Source organism: Ursus americanus, chromosome 11 (genome assembly GCF_024610735.1).
Source record: "Ursus americanus isolate L20-20 chromosome 11, mUrsAme1.1.p, whole genome shotgun sequence".
Classification (NCBI taxonomy): domain Eukaryota; kingdom Metazoa; phylum Chordata; class Mammalia; order Carnivora; family Ursidae; genus Ursus; species Ursus americanus.
The window spans coordinates 28,227,078-28,247,771 of NC_142137.1; the positions used below are offsets into that span (position 1 = coordinate 28,227,078).

Sequence of the window (20,694 nt, forward strand, 5' to 3'; positions counted from 1 at the left end):
TTTCTCTGAGTAGTACAATAGGTTAGTTAAGAACCTGGGCAAGTTACTTAACCTCTCCAAGCCTCAGATTCCTCATCTATAAAACAAAACTAGTAACACCCACTTCATAATATTGGTGTGAAATTTAAATGAGATAAAACATACAAACTACTTTGCCCGGTAACTGACACATAATAAATGCTCAATATGAGATCTCTTGCTATTTTGCAAGATATTTCTACACAGCTGGTCATACTTCATATGTACATTTTTATCTTTTTTTTTTAACTTAACATTGTATCATTAAATTTTGAATTTTGAGACAATTTCAAATTTTTGGAAAAGGTGTAAGGTACAAAGAACTTTCTCCCCTAAACCATTTGAAAGGATGTTGCCAATCTGATTCCATCACCCCTGAATATCATAGTGCACATTTCCTCAAACAGAAACATTCCCTTCTAGAATTCCAGTCCAACAGCAAAATTGGGAAATTAACACTGACATATTGGAATCTAATATTCAGACGCCAGTCAAGTTTCTCCATGGCCTGATAATGTACTTTGTAGCAAAAGGATCCTGTTTCAGAACCACGTAATGCAATTATTTCTCATATCTCCTTACTTTCTTTCAATCTAGAATATTTCCTCCTTCTTTCCTTGACTTCTATGTCCTTGACACTTTCAAAGAACATAGACCAGTTATTTTGTAGAATGTCCCTCCACTTGTGTTTGATGTTTTCTCATGATTATGTTCTATGTCTTTGTCAAGAACACCCCAGAAGGGATGCTGTTTTCTTGTTGTATGTCATTAGCTAGCATACCCGCTTTGGCTGTAACAACCATGCTGGACCACCTTCCTACACAGATAGTGCCCTCACCCCTCCTGGGCTCGGAAATCCTATAGTGAGTTACCTCTCTGCAGGGATGCCCTCTTCACCCTGCCTGGACTCAAACACCCCACACACGAGGCTATCCCTTTGTACGAACAATCCCCTGGCCCCATGCGGGCTCTGAAGCCCCATGCTGGGCTGCCCCCCAATTCCCAATCCTGAACCCACCTGGGATCCAGCAACCTGCACTGAGCCATCCACTCAGCCTGCTTTGGTTGTGACACGGAGCCAAGCCAACCCTCTGCAGGAATGCCCCTCTTGTCTTGCTTGGGCCCTGCGCCCTGCACCAGGCCTCCCTCTCATGCAGATGCCCTCCTCACCCCAATTTTCTGGTGCTCTAATTCTTTAGTGGTTTGTATTATCTCTCTATCAGTTTTTCCTCGAACTATAGAAGTCTCTGTATATATTATTGATGGTCTATCAAATACTGTTTTCGTTCCAACAACAATCTAAAAACACCGATATAATAAAATATAAGCTTATTTGGTTCAACTGGGATGCTTACTTTATAGCCACATGCTCTGAGTGCTGGTGCTCTTTGTTTAAAATTGGGTTGGCACCACATGATCATTAGTGTGGCAATAGGCAACTTGTATTGTGTTGGTCATCTTCAGAGTGGCATTCCTGGCATCAAAATAACAAAAACCATCTTGCTATTTGATGAAAATCATAGTGAATTATCTTACCAATGAGAAAGCTAAAGTTGTTCTTTTTCACTGATAAGATGCAATTCAGTGTAGTCTCTTAATGTATTTAATAAGTTAATTTGATTTCCCATCATAAAAATAGCCATGCCACTTTAATTGTCACAGGCTAATGAGAAAAGAGCTGGGCCGACTTAACACACAGATGATGCGTTCACTCAAAGGGAAGGCCAAAGGAAGCGTGGCACCAGCATAAATGAAGTTTTACAGTAGTTCAAAGAGAGAAAAATGGAGAGAAAATTGAGTCATTACAGGTCTCATGGTAGCATAGGCTGAATTCAAAAGAAGCGAGGCAAAGCAGTCACTTAATTCAGATTATAAGCAGATGTGTTGGTTTGATTCTGTGTTTGTTTGACATACCAGCTTGCAAATATTCTCCATGAAGAAATTTTTGTGAGGAACTTTTTAAAAAAATGATTTATCGATATTATATTTTGGAGCGAACCACTTTTAAATCAGTTGGACCAATTAAAATAATCAACTGATAGTTTCAAATGAGTAACCTGATGGGAGGAAAAATTATAATAATGATAATGATTGTCCATCACTATCAACACCAAATATTTAAGTCCACCGTTGAAAGATAAAATGCAAAAAAGCATCTTTGTTTGCTCTTATAGTGACATGTATAAATTAAACCCAACATTAGCTATTTAGTTTCAGCAAAATGTTACCACTTTTACAGTAAATCGTTGTTTTTTATTTGAATTTATCTGGTGAGGTCATTTTTACTTAATTTGTAAATTTAATTTGTTTTTATAGTGTATTTTTTAAAGATTTTATTTATTCGAGAGAGCACGTGTGTGCGAGAGAGAGAGAGAGAGGGAAAGAGAGAAGAGAGCATGTGTGAGAGAGAGCACAAACAGGGGGAGCAGCAGAGGGAGAGGGAGAAAGCAGGCCCCCCACTGAGCAGGGAGCTTCATGAGGGGCCCAGTCCGGGGACCCCAGGATCATGACCTGATCCAAGGCAGACGCTTCACTGACTTGAGCGCCCCAGGCGCCACCTTATAGTTTTTTTTAATTGCAAAAACTACATACCATAGAATTCACCATCTTAACCAATTTTAAGCATACAGTTTGGCAGGGTTAAATATTCTCACATCGTCGTGCAGCACATCTCTAGAACTTTCTCATCTTTGTTCTTTAGTGAGCTACGAGTATGACGCATTTACACCTAACCATATATTGGTACCTATTTAAGGAATGATAATAATGAAAATTACTTAATCCAACATGGGGGAAGTTTCAAAAGAACATTTTCCTTTGGGAAAAAAGTTTGAGAAACACTAATCAATACGGCAACTATGTTTCAATTTAAATGTTTGCTGAACCAACCCTCCCCCCTTTTCCTTGGCGGCTGGATAGCTTGGAGCGGGCTGTTTTGGAGGTGACAATGATACCTCATTTCTTGAAAAAGCAGAGCCAGGGGAGAGCATAGCAGTTTTCCCAACCTGAATTCAAAATTTCCTTTTTAATAATAGGTATAATATGAACACAATACTGCCTTTCAAATTACTTTTCAAAATGGTTTCAAATCCATTATCCTATTTTTGAGGCCCCACTGTGAATCTCTAAAGTTAGTTTCCTTTAAAGTCAAACATCATTGCCAAGTTTGATATGTTCTCCCTTTAATCATCCTAGCCAGTGCTGCTGGGAGTCTCGCTCCTTAGCAACCTGAGAGAGGGAAGAAGGCTGTGTCCAGGGGCTCTGATTGTTCTGTGAATCTGCTGTGCTCCCGGCCTCAGCAAGAAAACAAACGAATGCTGACGATCTCCTCTGGAGAACTAGATGGAAGTGTTTTTAGCTTAGAAGCTCATATGTGGACTCTTCTAAGGCTTCATTTTTAAAATGAAGGATTTTTTTTGTGTTAGGATTTGCTATTTTACTTTTTGGAAATAAAATATTCCAAGTGCCCATAAATAATCGTTGGTTATGAGGGAGGAAGCAAGAAGGAAAGGGCAAGAAAGGAACGTTTACTGAGAACCTACGACCCGCCAGGCACCATTCTAGAAGATTTATATCATCCGTCTTACCTTATCCTGACAGGCTTCCCGGGAGTCGGGTCTGTCGTCTTCATTTTAGACCTGAAACTCTGAGAGAAATAACTTGCCTAAGGTCACACAACTTGTAAGTAAGTGAACTGGGACCCACACTCGGGTTTGTCTGATTACAAAGCCACTCCATCTGCGCAAGCGAGAAGCTTGTTAAAAACTTGTTAAACTTGTTAAGACAGACTCAGTGTGGTCAGTGCTCTCTGCCACATATTTTGCTTGGGGCAGTTGGACAATGCCAATATTCATTCATGGAGAGAGTTTCCTTGCCTGTTCCAGCAAATCATCATTTTCTGCTTTCCCATTTAGTTATTCGTAGATTTGGCTGACGGGCTCAACTTCCAACATTCCGCACTCCCTACTCAGTAGAGCTCAGAAACCGTTTGCTCTCTCCCAGCAGATTCCAGCACCGGCCAGGTCCCTGCCTTTCTAGATCACTGGAGAGTGCAGTGTGAAAAGCACATCCTTACCTGAGCCACCAGGGCCTCCCACGTCCTAGATTTTAAATAATTTGAAGACAAGAGCCATGTATCACTCATCTTTGTGCCAAACATAGTACCTTGCACACAGTAGGCGTTTAATAACCAATTGTAGATTGGTTGCTGATCTCTAGCTGCTCCCACTGTATGACCTTTCTGGAATTAGCTTTTGAATACCTGTCTCATTAGACACAGTAGCGTGATGGAACCAGAACCTTCCTACTTACCCTGGGACTTCTGCTCCCTGTGCCTTTTCGACACAGAACTGTACGTTGGTATCCAAAGACCTCATTTAGAATCCTGAGTTTTAAAAACCTGGATGTGGAAAGGCCCTGTCCACCTGGTGTGGACCGCCCCCCTTCAGTCACCTCCCAGCCTGGTCTAGCGCCTGAACTTTGGGATACTCTTTTGCCTGGGAGGGTGAGTGCATGAGACTTTCTCCACCACTGACGCCAGAGCTGAAATTATTTCTTCGGACATTCATTTATTAGGGTCAAAGGTCAGGTGATGGGTGAAGGCGCCACCAGGGAGGGCATCGACTGGGGGGCCGGGGCTTGACAATGGAGCAGGAGCCCTGGTGCTGGGCATCCTGGGGGAGGAAAGCAGGGGCACCGACAGGAGTGGGGAGGGCGTTTGGTGCCGCTGGACGGTTTTGCAGGGAGGCGCCTGCACAAATTCTCCCCCGTTCAGCTGTTCTGCCATAACCTAGAATTGTCTTGTGTTCTTGGAGTCTGTCGTGAATGAGCACCCTGTTTTGAAAATCAATGCGAAGCTAGGATGGGAGACGTTTTCTTTCAGCCATAAAGTGAGAACAATGAAAATAGGACTATCCTAGTTGATCACGATTTTTTTTGGCGTTGTAACCACAAAAAAGGGAAACGTCTCTTTTTAACTTGGGAGGAGTTTCTAAAATCTTCACGTTTTGTGCACATTTTGAACCCGAGACTCTACCACCGTGGAACCCATCTGAGAGGGATTTAAAGCTCAGGGAAACGGCCGCTCTCTGCAAGTTTCTGAGTCACCGAACTTTGTAGATAACAGATGGGAAGATAGAATCACTTAATCCCTGAACTCAAGGAACCCTTGGCCCGAAGCCCAGATATCACAGGATGCTGAAAATTGGTCGGGTCCCAGTCTCAACCTAAACGCTTTTCTCCTCTCCCCGGAAGAATGCCGCTTTTGACCACCGTCAGCCCGGAGCCTGGCCTCCCGTTCCACCTCGATGCGCGCAGGGACAAGCGGCCTTCTGCGGAGGGCGTCGCCCGCAAGGTGGCAAAGGCCAGGCCGGTACCTGCGGCCCAGCTGCTGCTGAGTGACGAGGCCGGCAGCCAAGCCCCGCGCCAGCTTTTTCTAAAGCAGCCCTTTAGATAACACTGATTACGTTTCCCTCACTAGAGCCTTGGGCTGATTGAGCCCCAGCCAACTTCTCCGGGTAACAAAGAGGAGGGGAAAGTAATCCAAACACGGGTTTTATTATAAAAACCAGGGAGTGAGAGAAGTATGTTTATTCTGTAAGATAACACACCTGCTCGGGGCCCGCGAGGCTCATTTCCATCAGTTGCCATGGCAAACTCGTTACACTTCAAGGCCATGTGGCTTTGTTTCCTTTGGAGATCTGGTCCTTGTCCTACCTTTCCTAACAACTCCGACACAATGACATGGAAGCCTGCGACAGCATAATTGATTTCTCCTTCCCTCCATCCGCGGTTTACATTTGTTGGGCGCAGGACTGAGGCTCCCTCTCCTTTGAACTCCTAGCTAACCATGAAGGCATGCTTCAGAGAGCCGTCCTCATTAACATTCCAGGTCCCTTCCCCGTCAGCGATACACAAGCCCTGCATCAATGCCTCCTTCCTTCCAGTTTTACAAACGAGGGGCTCGGTTCCGTGTCTTGCTGCGGACCCAGGTGCCCAGGCGCTCCGTGCGGGGCGAAGCAGCACGCGGGAGAGACTAAAAATAGAACAGCAGTTTGGACGCATACCAGGGCAGCTACTCCATCGCAACTTGCTTTGCACACTAAGCCTAATGGGATCCATCAGGCATGAGTTCTCTCGCGCGCCCTCCCCCCTTCCCCAGCTGCCGCCTACCATCAGCGCCTTCCTGGTGAAGGGAGCAGAGGGAGGTCAGGCAAGGGACAAGAAGCGTGTGCCCTCGTGGTTTTAGTTATAAGTGTTGGGAGATCTGGGGGCTGCAGCGATTCTTTCCATACGAGTGTTTCTAGAAAAGAGCAGGCAGGCCCGGCACGTGGTCACCTTTGCCCAGGTACACTTTGGTCCAAGACTCTGTCCTGGTTTTAGCAGAGGCTCAAATATCGCTTCCTAAACACCCTGGTAAGTGTGATCTGGACCCACGCTCATATGGTCCTTGAGAAGTGAAACGGGGAGCTCAACTACACTGAGTGTCCCTCCCACAGGTCCCACCTGTTTGGCTTGAGGCGGAGGACTTGGGAGCAAATGCACAGTCACAGATGGAGAGGCCGTGGCACACGTGGGCGAGTTGGCAGCATGAGCGTGCCCAGGGTCCGTGAAAGCTTCCCAGCTCCCACCAAGTATCCTGGGATCCTATCTGAAAGCTTTTCCTAATAGAAAATGGAACAAATCAGTATGGAGTTAGGAACATGCTATCCTGCTGGGCACAAGGCCTCCCCAGATGCCAGCTCTTTTGGTCGGGCGAGGCTTTTTGGTGTCGTCCATGTGCCTCCTGATAAAAGGGCCCTTTCCTGCAGCCTCCCCCGACTCAAGGGAGAGTGATCAGGACCCATACCTTTCTCATTTCTTCACCTGAAAAGTAATGCAGATTTTCCAAACAGCTGTGCCTTATTCCAACAAGTGCTACTCTCGTCGAATCAGAAGCATGGGGAGTGGGGAAGATGAATATTACAGAATTTAAAAATAAAAGCATTTTTCATTGTTTTCACTCCGGAGATTGGCCAGATAAAACTAAAACCTAATTGATCTAATGGCAGATTTTATCTGTAAGCTTTAGGAAGGTGCCAAGATCTTTTAAATTGTGCTTTGGTTTTATATTAGTATGAAATAAATAAATATGCCAAACTACTTCAAGAGAAGTCACACTCCATCTAATCACAGCAATAATTAATTCCCCGAAGAATCTCCCCCAGAACAAGTTGCAACATGATCATTTAATCCTCCAGCCACCAGAGGACAGAGGTGCGTCTTCCCTCAGGCCTCCTACGTTCATGAGGCTCAGTTTACCTCCGGGAGATACTGGGTCATTTGTTGAACAAATCTACCATCGAAAGCCAGAACGCTTTCTAGGTTTGCCAAGTAAATGTCAGCAGACTAGACACCAGGATCTCTGGGTTCTAGTCCTAGGGTGAACTTAAACAAGCCATGGTTTCTGCATGGTGCGTGATTTCTAGGGGCCTTGTCAGATTGAAAATTCCAAATGGTTCCGGAAATAAATGATTTAAGAGTTAAATTTATTTCGGTGCTTTCTTTCTTCCTTTCTGGTTTTTGTTTTTGTTTATTTGGTTGGTGGGCTCATATAGAGCTATTTAGCTTGAAAAGTAGCACATAATTCTTCAGGATGAGAGGCATTTCTTCTTTGCAGTATTTTCCCACAGTCTAACCTTCCTTCTCTTTTCACTCGCCACGAGGAGGTGGGGCTCACTGATTCTTCTTGGTTCATTAGGAAGAAACAGAAAGATCCTGTGTTTTGAGAAACTCTTTCTGGATCATTTCCCAATGATCACAGGACTTTGCAATCCCTTTGGCAAAGGTGATGGTGACAATGGGGTGTTTGGCAAACTGGTGGAGGTGGTTAATGAGGTGGCTGAGGTTAAGAAAAATGCTCTTGGCAAAACGTCACGAAACAAGGCCTGGAATGCTCAAAACGGAGGGCTTCCCTCCCTTGCTGAGATGACTGAGAAAAACTCAATCTTTAAATAGGTGATTTATTTAATAGGAAAAACAGAGTATCAACAACAGTCATTCTTCTGAGCCCTGAACGGAGAAAGAGCTAGTCTAATACTTAGGTTGTAGCCATGCACTGAGATGTGTCTGGGTGATATAGAGGTTAAGTTAAACTAATGAGGCATACGTACGTTCAGTCCCTGAAATTAAAAATTACATTTCAAAGTTTAAGTTAGTCACTAAATATTAGATAAGAATCTAACCTTGTGTTCTGCACACCACACCCCTAAAATCAGTTTCGGTCTGAATAAAGCCTTGTGGCCAAGGGGTTATTTTTTACTGCGTCAGCCCTACCCCACATCCACCCCCAAAATATCTGCAGATGAAGGCACGAGGATGGGGATAACATCTAAATAAACCAAGCGCTAATCTTCGTGTCAGCGCTCTAAAATAGCTGTTAAAATTCCTTTGATGTCCGTGGTCATCAGATTTCATAGAAACTTCAAGGGTCAAACTTTCATCATCTGGCCAGGTGTTTTGTGTGAGTGTGAGTACTTTTTGTTTTGTCTTTTTTGCTTCCAGCACTCCCAGCTGTAACACTTTAATGACTTTGTGGGACACCAGGGACCTGCCCTCGTCATTCACCTGGGGTGGGAACAGTGGCTGAGAGCTCAGGACACGTCTCTGAAGGGAGGAGGGGTAATAGCATCACATTATTAAACCCTTGCAAACTAGAAACATTTCAGAGAAATAATCGCTGACGTCATTTTATTTACAATTGTGTGAATCCTTAATGATGGTGTCACCTCCAAAAAAGATAACAAAGAGAGGAAGAAGACTTGAAGTTTGTGTTTGGGGGGTTTCTTAGGCATTTTAAGTTAGTTAAACAAGATAGTCCCACCAGGTCTCAGTCGCTGCAGCACTGAAGATGGTGGTTAGTCTTCCTTCAGGTAATGATTGCTTCAGGCAGATTAGCTTTTTTCCCTTTTCCTGTTTTTTTTTTTTTAACAAAGACATTCACCTTACCACTCAGTAGACATCTAGGTAACCACAGAAGTGAACCTGTGTTCTTTGCAATTCATTAGCAAACCCTCTTGTTCATAGCTGGTGACGTCCCTCCGGTGACGTACAGGAGTCGGACAGTCGAGCCTTGTTGCGGAGATTAGACAGGGAGCAGGAAAGCAGTAGCTCCCCCCCGCCCCTGCCTCAGAATCTTCACATTAGCTGACCACGCAGGCCATCACTAACGGCACCCCGCCTTGCTCTGTAGCTCATGGGGATTATATAAATACTCATCATGTACAGGTATGTTTGTGTTTTCTTGAGATCAGATGAGCAAGATATACATTTCTAAAATTACTAATGTGAGGGTGTTGAAGAGATTTAAAAAAGAAAATGTCCCTGTTACGAAAATGTAATTTTATCTTCTGGACAGCATAATTATGAAAACTCAGTCATTCCTCAAGAGTATTTAGAACTTAGGGCCCCAGAGATACTTTTGTCCGCGTCATTTTAGAAGCGAGTCCTCGGGGTTTCAGGCAAGTGAAAGGACCTGCTTAAGGTCACGCAGCTGACTAGAGCACAAACCACCGCTCCAGCCCTTCTACCTCCGCTGTCGCGGCCTCCCGCACACGGATGTTCGTACGTGCAGAGCCAGGCCCTATTTAGAACCTATTTGGAATCATGGTTGTGTTGTACAGAGTGGTTTTGTTAAAAAGTTCTACTGCAAGAATAAAGCTCTGAAGATTATGTTAAAAGGGACTGTTTAACTATCCGGCTCTAACCCTTTCATACAGCCCAGTCTGTTACATTTATCTAATATTACATCTAAGCAGCTTTCCTGAAGCAACTGCCCCTATCATTAGGAATTAACACGCATCTATCTCCTTAGAGATAAGTAAAATACAATCTTACAAAAGAGTAAACATTTTATTTGTACACCATTCGGAATGGTCTGAGGACACACGAGCATCTGGCTAACTCATAAAAGTAGCTGGAAGCAACGGGAGGGTGTTTGTGGTGGCTACTGCAACGTCACCGATATTATCTACTTGCTAGGCAGGGAGAGGCCCCGAACGGACACGTCAGACTGTCATGAGCAACATCCTGGGGGCGTCAGAATTAGGGAATACAGAGCAGCCACAGCCGCTTTTTCGAAAGGCAGGGTCTGTGGAGGTGTCCGCAGGAAGAACGGTCTGCAGGACAGGTCCTCTGGGGTGGGGAGGAACCCTCTGAGAGGGACTGCGAACAGACAGCCTCTGCCGGAAGAGTCTTGTCGGACAGTACCCCCCCCCCGCACATGTGCGCGCACACGTGGCATGACCCCAGGGGTCTGGGGATGGAGGGTGTCACAGGGGCACCACCTGAAGCGTGGGCAGGGGCCCCCGGGGAGGGGCTATGTACTCTTCCTCCCTGAGCAGCCGCAGCAGGATGTTTTTCTTATTCTTGGGCCAGCTGTAGACGTGAGTGTTCTGAAGCCAGGTGGGCACGTGCTCCTATGGGAGAGAGAAGCGGAGCAGTGGAGGCCTTTAGAGAGAAACCTGGATTCCAGACCCCAGGCTCAGTTCCCAAACCTTCGTGGGCGTGCCCTACTGAAGTCTCCCGGGAGTTGCGCTGTTTGGCTTTTGGAAGGGGTTAGCATGCGAATCGCTCCTGGCTTCGGTGTAAGCTGTAGATCTCATTATGGAAACCACATGTGCGCAGCGTTTTCTGTCAGCCTCCCAGGCTACCTGCCCTTTGCATTTCAACGTGCTTTTCACCACCCTCACATAAAAGGGGTGGGACGGAGGTCACGCAGAGTGATGTGAATTCCTTTGTGGCTTCAGAAGGAGTATGCCGAGGCTGTGGGCTTAATCTAATTCATTATCCTTTCATTCCAGCCACACAGATCTGGCCTACAGTGGAAGGAGCCCACCAGATCTGTGATCAGGCAAAAAGCAGAAACTGTAAGCCAGGAATCATGAGGGTACAGTTTCGGACTGCCCTCACGGAGTGGACATTCTGTTGGGGAGATGGACAATGAATAGTAAAATATATGGTGTGTTCGATGCTGATACATAATGTGGAGAAAAATAAGAGAAAGGGGAGAGGGCGTGCTGGGCTGAAGGCTTGCAGCTTTGAGTGGAGTATATTTAGGAAAGGTCTCACTAAGAAAATAAGCAAAGACCTAAAAGAGTAGAGGGGGCCAACTTTGTGGATGTCTGGGTCCACGCAGTGCAAAGGCCCTGTGGTGGGGGCGTGCCTGGCCTGTTCAAGGAGCAACAGGCTGGTTGGCCAGAGAAGAGTGAGTGAGATAGTAGGAGAAGAGGTCTGGAAGTACAGGGGCCTGAGTCAGACAGGGCCTTGTAGGCTTTTCTCTGAGTGGACGGGATCCCTTTGGAGATTGCAGAATAAGCTTAGAAGCAGCACCTGCTACATGTCAGGCATCATGGTGGGTGTGGATGACACCCAAATGAAAAAGACACAGTTACTGCCTTGAGGAGTTCACAGCCTAATGATGGAATGTAAATGAAAATGTAAAGAAACTATTTTCTAGGCAATGGTGTACCAAAGGGGCAGGAGGTGGAAGCAGTCTACCTTGAGCACAGGCAAAAGAGGGTTGTCTGAAGAAGTTTTAGAAACATTAATAAAATCAACTAAAAGTAGGTTTCCTTTTCCATCACCATGTTTCCGCCAGCCCTTCCACCCCCAACCATGTCCCATTGACTCAGGGCACATAGCTAAGAGCAGAAGGTGTGAAGCCCAGAAACATGAAAGAACATGGCAGGTGTGAGGGCGTGCTGAGATAGTCCAGTATGACCAGAGCATAGAGTCACTGTGCACACCGTGGGGAGATAAGACTGAGCAAGTGGCACAGCCCTCCTCTAAGGGGCCTCATCTGTCACACAAAGAAAGGTGGATACGATCCTTTAGTCAGGTGGAATCCACCACACAGTTTCTAAGCTGGAGAGCGACAGATCAAATCTACATTTTGGATGTTCCTCTTTGATGGCAGAGCAGAGGATGGCTAGTGGGGGGTCAAAGTAGACAGGGAGACCACTAAGGAGATCCTACAGCAGGAGCAACGAGAGCTTGGGCAAGGGATGGAAATGCACACTATTGCACAGGGTGTGAGCTTCGGAACCCTAGGTCGTCTCAGCGGGCCTCTGCCTCCTGCAGCTCAGAAGTCTCAGTGCAGTCCTGACATTTAGGGATCCTCGCGGGTGCCGCTGGGCCCGAGCTCAGGGGGCTGTGGTCTGACTCTCAAGACATTCATCACGCCTCTGCCTTCCCCTTGCCAAGCCTGGAACATGGCTTCAGATGGTTTTTGTCCCCATGCCCCTAAACCTGCTGGCATGTTCTTTTGGTGTAAAAACCCTCATATGAACCACAGCAAAGCTCACTTTGGTAACTGTGTAGATTTAAGTCCTGTCATCTACAGATTTGAGAGCTGAACTCTGTGCACCAAAATCCATCTGTGGACAGTCAGCAAAAAATGTACATATCTTGACTTTTATGTATGAGAGATAAGAAGTATCAGATGAACAGTCTTTTTTTTCTCTCATGAGTTAAAACACAAACTACTTCTCTGTGTGTAATGGTTGTTTGAACAATTAGGACAGTGATGGTCCATCAGATAACACCTTAAAACCTTCCTGATTCATGCTGCTGAGCTGAGTGCTACAACTTGTGGATCTTTCTGCTAACGCTGTTATCTCTAAGGACTGATAAAGAGTTTGCAAGCTTTTCCACTTAAAACCCCAGATAGCAAGCACACCAAAGCTTGAATTGTGAGGTTTTTTGCCTGCTTATTTCTTTGTTTACCTTCTTAGCATTCGGGAAGAGCACAGGGATGAATCTGAAATTCATGCTTCCTTGTTTTATGAACTCGATCTGCATCTGGAACAGAAAGAATTTGAAGGTTTGATTTCAGGAATGAGGAGGAGGAGTTAATGGCACCCACAACCATGCAAGCCCCCACAGTATTTTTATTCTGATTTCCTTGAGTGCCACACACCGAGACTTTTAAGATCTCCCTGTTACACATGCGTGCCATTCACTCGTTCATTAATCATTTATTGAAGGCCTATTAAAAGTCACACTCTGTGCTAGACTTTGGGTTTCAAGGATTAGGAGGATACCTTCCAGGGTGTGCTGAGCTGCCTTGTATTGGCTCATGAAAGCCAGTTGTAGGCATTCTTCCTAATTCTGTGTTCAGTGATTTTACACTGGTAGCTTGAAATTGGCCATAATGAGAGTATTTATACCATGGAAATGGGGAAATGCTACAAATCTGGGTTTTTGCTTTTTGTTTTTGTTTTTTTGAGAACCAGTTTACCAGAACACGGTGACACAATTCCTATCCTCCCAAAGCCAGCAGATTGGTGAGCAGGAAGAAGGGTAAGCTGCCAACCACTGTGAAAAGTAGAAACAAAATGGGGGCCATCCATTCTGCATCAGTGATTTGAAGGACAGTTACAAGGGAGGTGTCACTTAGATACTGAAAGACAAGAAGAACTTGGTCAGGCAGGGGAAGTAAGGGTAAGGGGAAGGACATTCTCAGTAGAGGAAACAGCACGAGCGAATGTATGGAGGTGCGAAAGAACGTTGGTGGGGTTGGGATCAGCTAGCAATGCTTTGTGGCCAGAGCACAGGATGGGCTAGAGAGGGAGTGAGAGATGAGGCTGGGCGCCACTGTGAGGAGCTCTGCCCGCCACACTGTAGGTTCCCCACACAGTTCCAGTTTGCTCTGACACTGCGGTGGCCCCCAAAGACTTAGCTGCCAAGAACTCTATCAAACCCAGAATTTTCAAGGTGAGGGGAGCTGCAGTCTTCCCAATGCTGTGACAAAGCTCTCAGTCATCTGATGACAGGGAGATGAGGAATTACGTGTTCCCAAGTATTTCATCTTCCAATTGATTTTTTTATCACTGAGAAGTCTTCATTGTGCAGGGGAATAAAAACAGGACAGAGAAGAAAGTGACAGTGGTGACAGCTGGTTATTGAAGTCACCATAGAAACCCCCTCATAAACACACACACACACTCACGCACATACGCGAATGCTCCACGAGGTTTTTTTTTTTTTCCCCTCAGAACCATGTCTTTTAAAACGCAGAGGACCAAAAGCATATTTTAAAATGATCCATGTACTGTGCCCCGTGAAAACACCAATCACCAGGACAAACATGTGAAAAGAAGGGCACAGGGTTTCTAAGTTACAAGTGAAGAAATGGATTTAGTCTGACTTCCACCCAGGACACTGAACGCATACAGTTTTGCTCATCCACTAGGCTGCCCAATCTGCTGGCGGGCCAGACAGCAGCAGCCTCTGCTAATTTTCTCTCCTGTTTCCAGATACTGGCTTTTTGTGAAGTCGTTGGCCCCATGATGCAGTAACTCGTGGCTACCTCTTCGTTCCCTCTGTCCTAGAGGCTTCTGCTGCCTGAAGGGGACCGGGAGGGAGGTCTTCTTATGTGGCCTCTTCAACCCCTCCAGTGATAAGGCAGGGCCCAAGGCATCGTTGTCCCCAGAAGACTGAGTCTGGACTGTCCCCAGAACTGAGTTTGGTTCCTGGCGGGGCACCGTCAGCCAAGCTCTGAGGTTGAGCATTGCCACACACCAGCAGAGCCTGACAGGCTTCCTCAGGAACTGGCAGGGACCTGGAGCCCTTCCCACACACCAGCTGTCAGCTCCCAGGACTGGCAGGTTCCTAGAGATGCAGACAGGACATGGAGTGCTTTGGGGCTGTGCAGACATGCAGCAGCCAGCCGTGACCATTTGCTGGGCCCTGCCCATGGGCTGTCAGGCTGGGAGAGGATGGACTGAGGGCATGCTTAGCTCCTGATTCCTTGGCCTTACTCTCTGACCTCACCACCTTGCCTTGGCCTTTACTTTGGGTTGGTTCTAATCTCAAATAAATGGTCGGCACTTGGTAGAAGAGGAGACAGACGGGGAAGCCCCCCCCCCTTTTTCCTGTGCTCCTGATCCACAGGACAGACCTGGACTTAAGTCAGCTTCCCCTGAGGTAAAGCTGCCGGTCTCATGCCTGCCTGTGTCCTGCCTTGTGCCGCTCACTTATTCTGTCGGGGCCACTTCAGCGTCCTGCCCCACATTCCTGTCTTAGTCTGTGATCCTTTCTGTCCATTCCAGCTGCCTGTGGAATGTTCCAGTTGGAATGGAGCTTACAAGTTCTAGTCCAGTGGATGTCAAGCCTTTTTAAATCTTAGAACCCTTGGTAAACAAACAAGCCTGAGAAAGGCAAACCAGCTCTGGCTAAGGTGGGGTGGGAGCCCCAGAGCCGCCCTGACCTCCAGCACTTATGGGCACCCAGTAGGGACTCCATAGGACATTCTGAAAGTCACGAGTCTAGTCCAGTGTCCTAGTCAAGCAGGACCGGTCTCCACAGCATCTCTGTCATCCTGGAAAGCAGGAAGATCGCTAGCTCACAAAACAGCCGATTTCAAAGCTGGGTGATAATTTCGGTCAGAATATTGTATCAGCTGCTGAGCAAGCTTAACTTCCTATACATTTCTCCCACTGGCTTTAGTTTGGCCCGGCCCCATGGTTCAGGTGTGGCAGTGGACTGTTGCTCATCTATCACGAGCCCAGAACAATCCCTTCCCTTGATCTGGGCATCGAGATGTACCACACACTTCACAGACGTAATTTCACTGATCTTCACGACACTGTTAGGTATTAGTGAGCGGTCGTATGATCGGGGACGCGGAGGCACAGAAGGGTCTAGGTAGTTGGCCCATGGTCCCCAGCTATACACGGGGAGGCGGAACTTGAACCACGTCCGACACAGCGGCCCACGTCCTTTGCACGACGCTGCTCTGCGTCTCTGGTAAGTCAGGGGACAGAACAGGACACAGATGCAGGAGCCCGCTGTCCTCAGAGCCCTGTCCCAGGCCCTCTTGGGCCTTCCCTTTGTTGGTAACCAACCAAGCCAGCAGAGCACTGTTTTCCAGAGCCCTGGATGTTCGAGATCACAGAGGACTCTCCCCTTGCTCTTGACAGGAGCGGAGTCCCAGAGACGTGGTCACTTGGCCACAGTCCCGAAGGTCGACGGGGCCAGAACCGACATCCCCCACTCCTGCCTGGGGTTCCTCACCCCTCACCGTGCCACCTTCAGTCGGTGTCTGGCGGGGGACAGGCCTCGGCGCAAGCCGCCCGGCTGCCCGCACCACTCACCATGCGGTGAATGTACTTGGTATGTAAGCCGTGCTCGTCCTCGTCCAGCTGCGACTCGGCGCCTTCCACGTCCTGTTTGTACTTGGGGCTGATTGCCACAATTATCATCACTGTCTTCTGTTAAGGAGACAGAAAGCATGTTTGTGGAAGTGGGAAGTGGGGTCCCCTCGGGGACGGCACGCTGGACCCCGGCCAGCGTCCTGGCAGACCCCGACGCCGGGCCGGCCCCCCTCCCACGCGGCGCGAACCTGCAGGGTCCCTGCCGGGCGCCTCCCGCCAGCCCCGCCCGCGGCGGCTCGCACCGTGGCCGACGGCCCTGCGCCCGCGTGAGCCCCTGCCCCGCGGCTGGCTGGAAGCCGGCGCTCCGGCGGTCCCGGCGCTCCCGGCGGCCGAGCAGCAGCCCCTGCGCACAACGCAAGCGCAAGCGTCGGGCTGCAGACAAAAGGGAAAGCCACAAACCCCGGCCTGCCGAGCCTCTGTCCCCCACCGCTCCCTCCGAAGGCGGCAGCTGAAGCCGCCAACACGGCCACACTGGCAGCAATCAATTTCTATCTTGTTAAAGCACAGAGCGTCCCGGTGGTCAGTATAGATTCTGTCAGTGGAAAACAAATCACAGGGCGGCGAGTGGGCGCCTGGGGGGCGGGGGCGCACGGCACGGGCAGCCCCCCCCCCCCCAGCTCTGCAGCCCAATCCTGCAAAACACTTGGGGTGGCCTCGGATTAAATTGAATTCTGCGGCTCCCTCCCCACTCCCTGCCTTCATTTCCTCTTTTCCTATTCTGGTCAAAAAATTGTTTGCTCTGATTGTTATCAACCACCTGTGTCTGGTTTGACCGTTATTTCCTGCCTGTGCGTGTCCACGAGGGTGACCCCATCCTTCCTTTCCAGGTCTTTGCACGGCTGCCAACAAGGGAGGCTTTGTTGGGACTTTCTCAGCTTTGGACTTGGTGGGTTTGCCAGCGCTTCTTTTATAAAATAACTCCACAAGCGAATTGTCTTTTTCACCAGAAAACGAGCTCAGAATTTGGGAATGTACTTACGTCTCTGAGGTAGCGTTCCATCCACTTAATGATATCAATGCCTCGGATTCTATCCTCAAATATGTCAATCTACGAGAAAAAGATGTGGGAGGTGGCTCTTAATGAGAAGCTTTCTTTAGATGCAGAGCAAGAGAAAACACAAGAGACTATACGCATTTAAGATGGGAAAAATTACAAATGCTTTTTGCAGGGAGGAACATGTAAGTCTAAAAAACAAAATACAATTTTCTTCAACTGTTCCCTACTTCAACATTAGTAGGCATTTTAAGTATTTAATATCCATAATTAGGATATAGTGGTACACATCAAAATGTATCTTTGGCTACACAATAATTATGTTTTAAAAATCTGGGAGACATAGTAGACCAAGTTGGATATAAGCCAGCAATATATAGATATCTGTAATTTGAAAGGCTAACATGATATCATCCGGGAACATTTTAATGAATGTGTTGGTGTGCAAGTACCGAGATACAATTCTGGTGCTTTTCTTGCATTAGCCAGGTCATTATTATGGTATTATGTCCAGTTTCGATCTATACGTTTAAAAAGGATTGTATGAAACTTGGAGCAAATCCAAGGAACAGTCACAGAAACAATTACTGAGATGGTGGGAAAAGGTTTATGATGAAAGTCAAGGAGCAGAACTCTTGGGCCTTGAAAAGGCTGATATTAAATATCAAGTCTCTGAAGGAATATTTGAAGGGGAGAAAAACCAGTTATTTTCTATTTTTTTCAGAAGACCAAATAAGGCGGCCTTTCTGGGGCTCCGGCTTGTCCTGCAGCCAGAGTCATGTACATGTGTACAAGGTGCTCTTGCTTAGAAGACAGATTATGTACTAGAATGGGTGAGTCGGGGAGAGTGTCCTCGAGGAGGGGTTACTTGATCCAGCCACACTGCTCCCAGATCAGTTGTCCTAAATGTCACTCCGCCATTTAAGAAGGATCAAGTCCTTGCCATTCAGCAAGCTTGCCGTGCCATCTACCACCCAGCCTTACCTTTCTTCCTCATGTGCCCTGTCTACTTTACTCCCTGGCACCCTGAAAGCATAGCACAAGCCTCCCTGCTCTGTGAATTCTCCCCACACGCTGGCTTCCTCGTCCTCCCCTCACCCGCCTCTGCCCCATCATGACCAGTGGTACCAGACAGTTAACACATTATTGTAACATCCTTTCGTTTACTAAGTGTCTCGTTTATGTCTGCCTTATCTCTTCAACCTGCCTCTACTCTTCCTGTGGAACCAGAAAGTGCCTGGAGTACACCAAACTGGCAGACACTACAGTACATAACGCAAGTTCAGAATATGTTTCTTTACCGATGGAATGTCAAAGATGGAATGCCTTTCCTTTTGGGTTGGATGATTCCTGCTTTAAAATGTTGGATGGCCAATGACCACATGAGGTACTCTTGAGAAAGCTTGTGTAGCTTTCTGTGACTGGATCAGTACCCACTTCTATTATATGAGGCAGAAGCAATATAATGTCGGGGTTGAGAAGAAATGGACAGCTTGTCTCTACTCTTGGCTTCTGCACTTCCCAATTACATAACTTTAAAAACATAACTGAAATTCTCTAAGTCTTATTATCTTTATTTGTAGTATGTGGTTAATAAACCTACTTCCCAGGATGGTTGTGAGGATTAAAACAATTGGACATGGGAAAGGTGTATCTAAATGCCAGGCTTGAAGTAAATACTCAGTAAATGGTTATTTTAATTGTTAACCCAGTACCTAAATCATTCCTTGCTACTGAGGTGGGCTTTCTGGGAGGCACAGTGTGCTGGACTGTCTCTCCAGATCTCCACCAAAGTCCACAGCTTCTGTCAGACGAACTTCTCCACACAGCCACTGTTACAGGCCAAATTGTGTCTCCCCCAAATTCATTATTTGAAGTCTTAACCACCCAGTGCCTCAATGTGACTGTATTTTGAGACAGAACCTTTAAAGAGGTAATTAAGGTGAAACGGGGTCCTCTGGGTGGGCCCTGATCCAACATGGCTGGTGTCTTAGAAGAGGAGATTAAGACACACAGAGCAAAGACCCCATGAAGACATAGGAAGAAGACGGCCATCTACAAGCCAAGGAAGAGGCCCAGAATGAAACCAATCCTGCCGACACCTTAATCTTGGACATGTCCAGCCTCCAGAACTATGAGAAAATAAATTTCTATTGTCTTTACAGCAGTGCTAGCAAACTAATACAGCCTCTATCTTCAGGTTGTCGTAACTATTGTTCCCTTGTCTCTTTAGACCTTGGGGTGGTAGCAACTCCCTGCTTTTGCTAGTCCCAGGATATTGCTCTGTTCCCTGTGGATTTCTTAAAATTTACCTAGAGCTTTGAAAATAGTCCTTTCATTAAACTTCCCTTAGATTACCCATTAAGTGGGTCCCCCCCCCCCACTTAGGGGCTCTTGATGTATCAATATAGTAACTTAGCTGTCCAGGGTGGGGCTCTGTGATTCTACTACAAGGCTTCATAGTGATCAGGATCAAGCACAGACTTAAATTCTAAGTAGCCCCTGATTGGTAGGTCATAAAAACCTGTCCTCTTTCCCAAGGGCAATCAGTATGCTTATTTGAAAATGACCAAAAATAAGATCTTTTCTGAAATGTTGGCCTTATGACCCGTAATTTGATTTTATGTTGTGGTTGCCACAGTGCTTTCTTATTTCAGAAATGAGAAATTGAAATGTTGGTTTCTATACAGTCACTAAGTTGGAATGTATAAATTGTACGCATCTTAAACTTGAGGACACTCCCATTAAAAAAAATTACAAAGAAAAAATTCAATAAAAACTGTTAAATAATGCTAAGCAATCATTAAAATGGATGTTCAGTTACTAAGTATTTCCTATTTATCCTTCAACATTGCTATTCATAGATATTTTCCTCAATTTTTCACCACTCTCTGGAATTCACTGTCACTAAATACCCCAAGGGGGCCTCTGGGAAGGAAAAGACATGATCTCAGTGTTTTAGGAAAGCCAGCCTTTTCAGTGGCCTCCTGTGGTATTTTATTTATCCTACAGGAGAACGTACATGACTTTAAGCTGTGCTGCTGGAAAGCACTGCAGGGAAACGTGGAGAGTGTGTGCTTCCTGAGAGTCCTTGGGCCAAGATCACAGTGCCCTGCAGGGCTGGGCTGTCACCTCCCCTAGAACTAGACTAGACCAGCTGAGAACCTGGCCATGGATTTCTCACCCAGAGCGTCATGGCCACATCAAGGTGTGTGGAAGGCAGCTGGGCACAGTGGGCCTTGTGCTTCAGGCCTCACAGCCCAGTGCCCAGCAGAAGGACCTGGTACAATAAGCAGGTGGCCTGGGGAAGCCTGCAGCCTCCTTCACCACACGAATCACAGCCAAAGCAGGCGTGCTCAGTGAAAAAGGGCAAAGGTCCAAAGTGCAGCAAGGGCCCGGCATTTCCTTCAGGCCAGGGGCCAAGCTGCATTTGCGGTCAGCATTAACTCACACCGTTCTAGCAGCTCCGAGGTACTCAGGGTCGCTCAA

General features: G+C 46.9%; 1 protein-coding gene and 1 pseudogene across 6 annotated transcripts in view; one reads left to right on the forward strand and one right to left on the reverse strand.

Moving 5' to 3' along the window:
* The window catches only part of LOC148109258 (uncharacterized), an 89,748-nt pseudogene that overhangs the window by 62,769 nt on the left and 6,285 nt on the right, over window positions 1-20,694 (forward strand). The gene's annotated exons all lie outside the window — the stretch shown is intronic.
* The window catches only part of TRAF3IP2 (TRAF3 interacting protein 2), a 39,726-nt gene continuing 28,919 nt past the window's right edge, over window positions 9,888-20,694 (reverse strand). For 2 of the 5 annotated variants that reach the window (XM_045798491.2, XM_087865398.1), the window contains exons 6-9: window positions 17,191-17,259; window positions 16,152-16,268; window positions 12,781-12,855; window positions 9,888-10,472 (exon numbers count right to left, since the gene is read on the reverse strand). In XM_045798491.2, the coding sequence (XP_045654447.1) occupies window positions 10,326-10,472; window positions 12,781-12,855; window positions 16,152-16,268; window positions 17,191-17,259 (408 nt within the window). In that variant the 3' untranslated portion in view covers window positions 9,888-10,325. The other 3 variants (XM_045798492.2, XM_045798493.2, XM_087865399.1) reach the window with 3 other exon arrangements.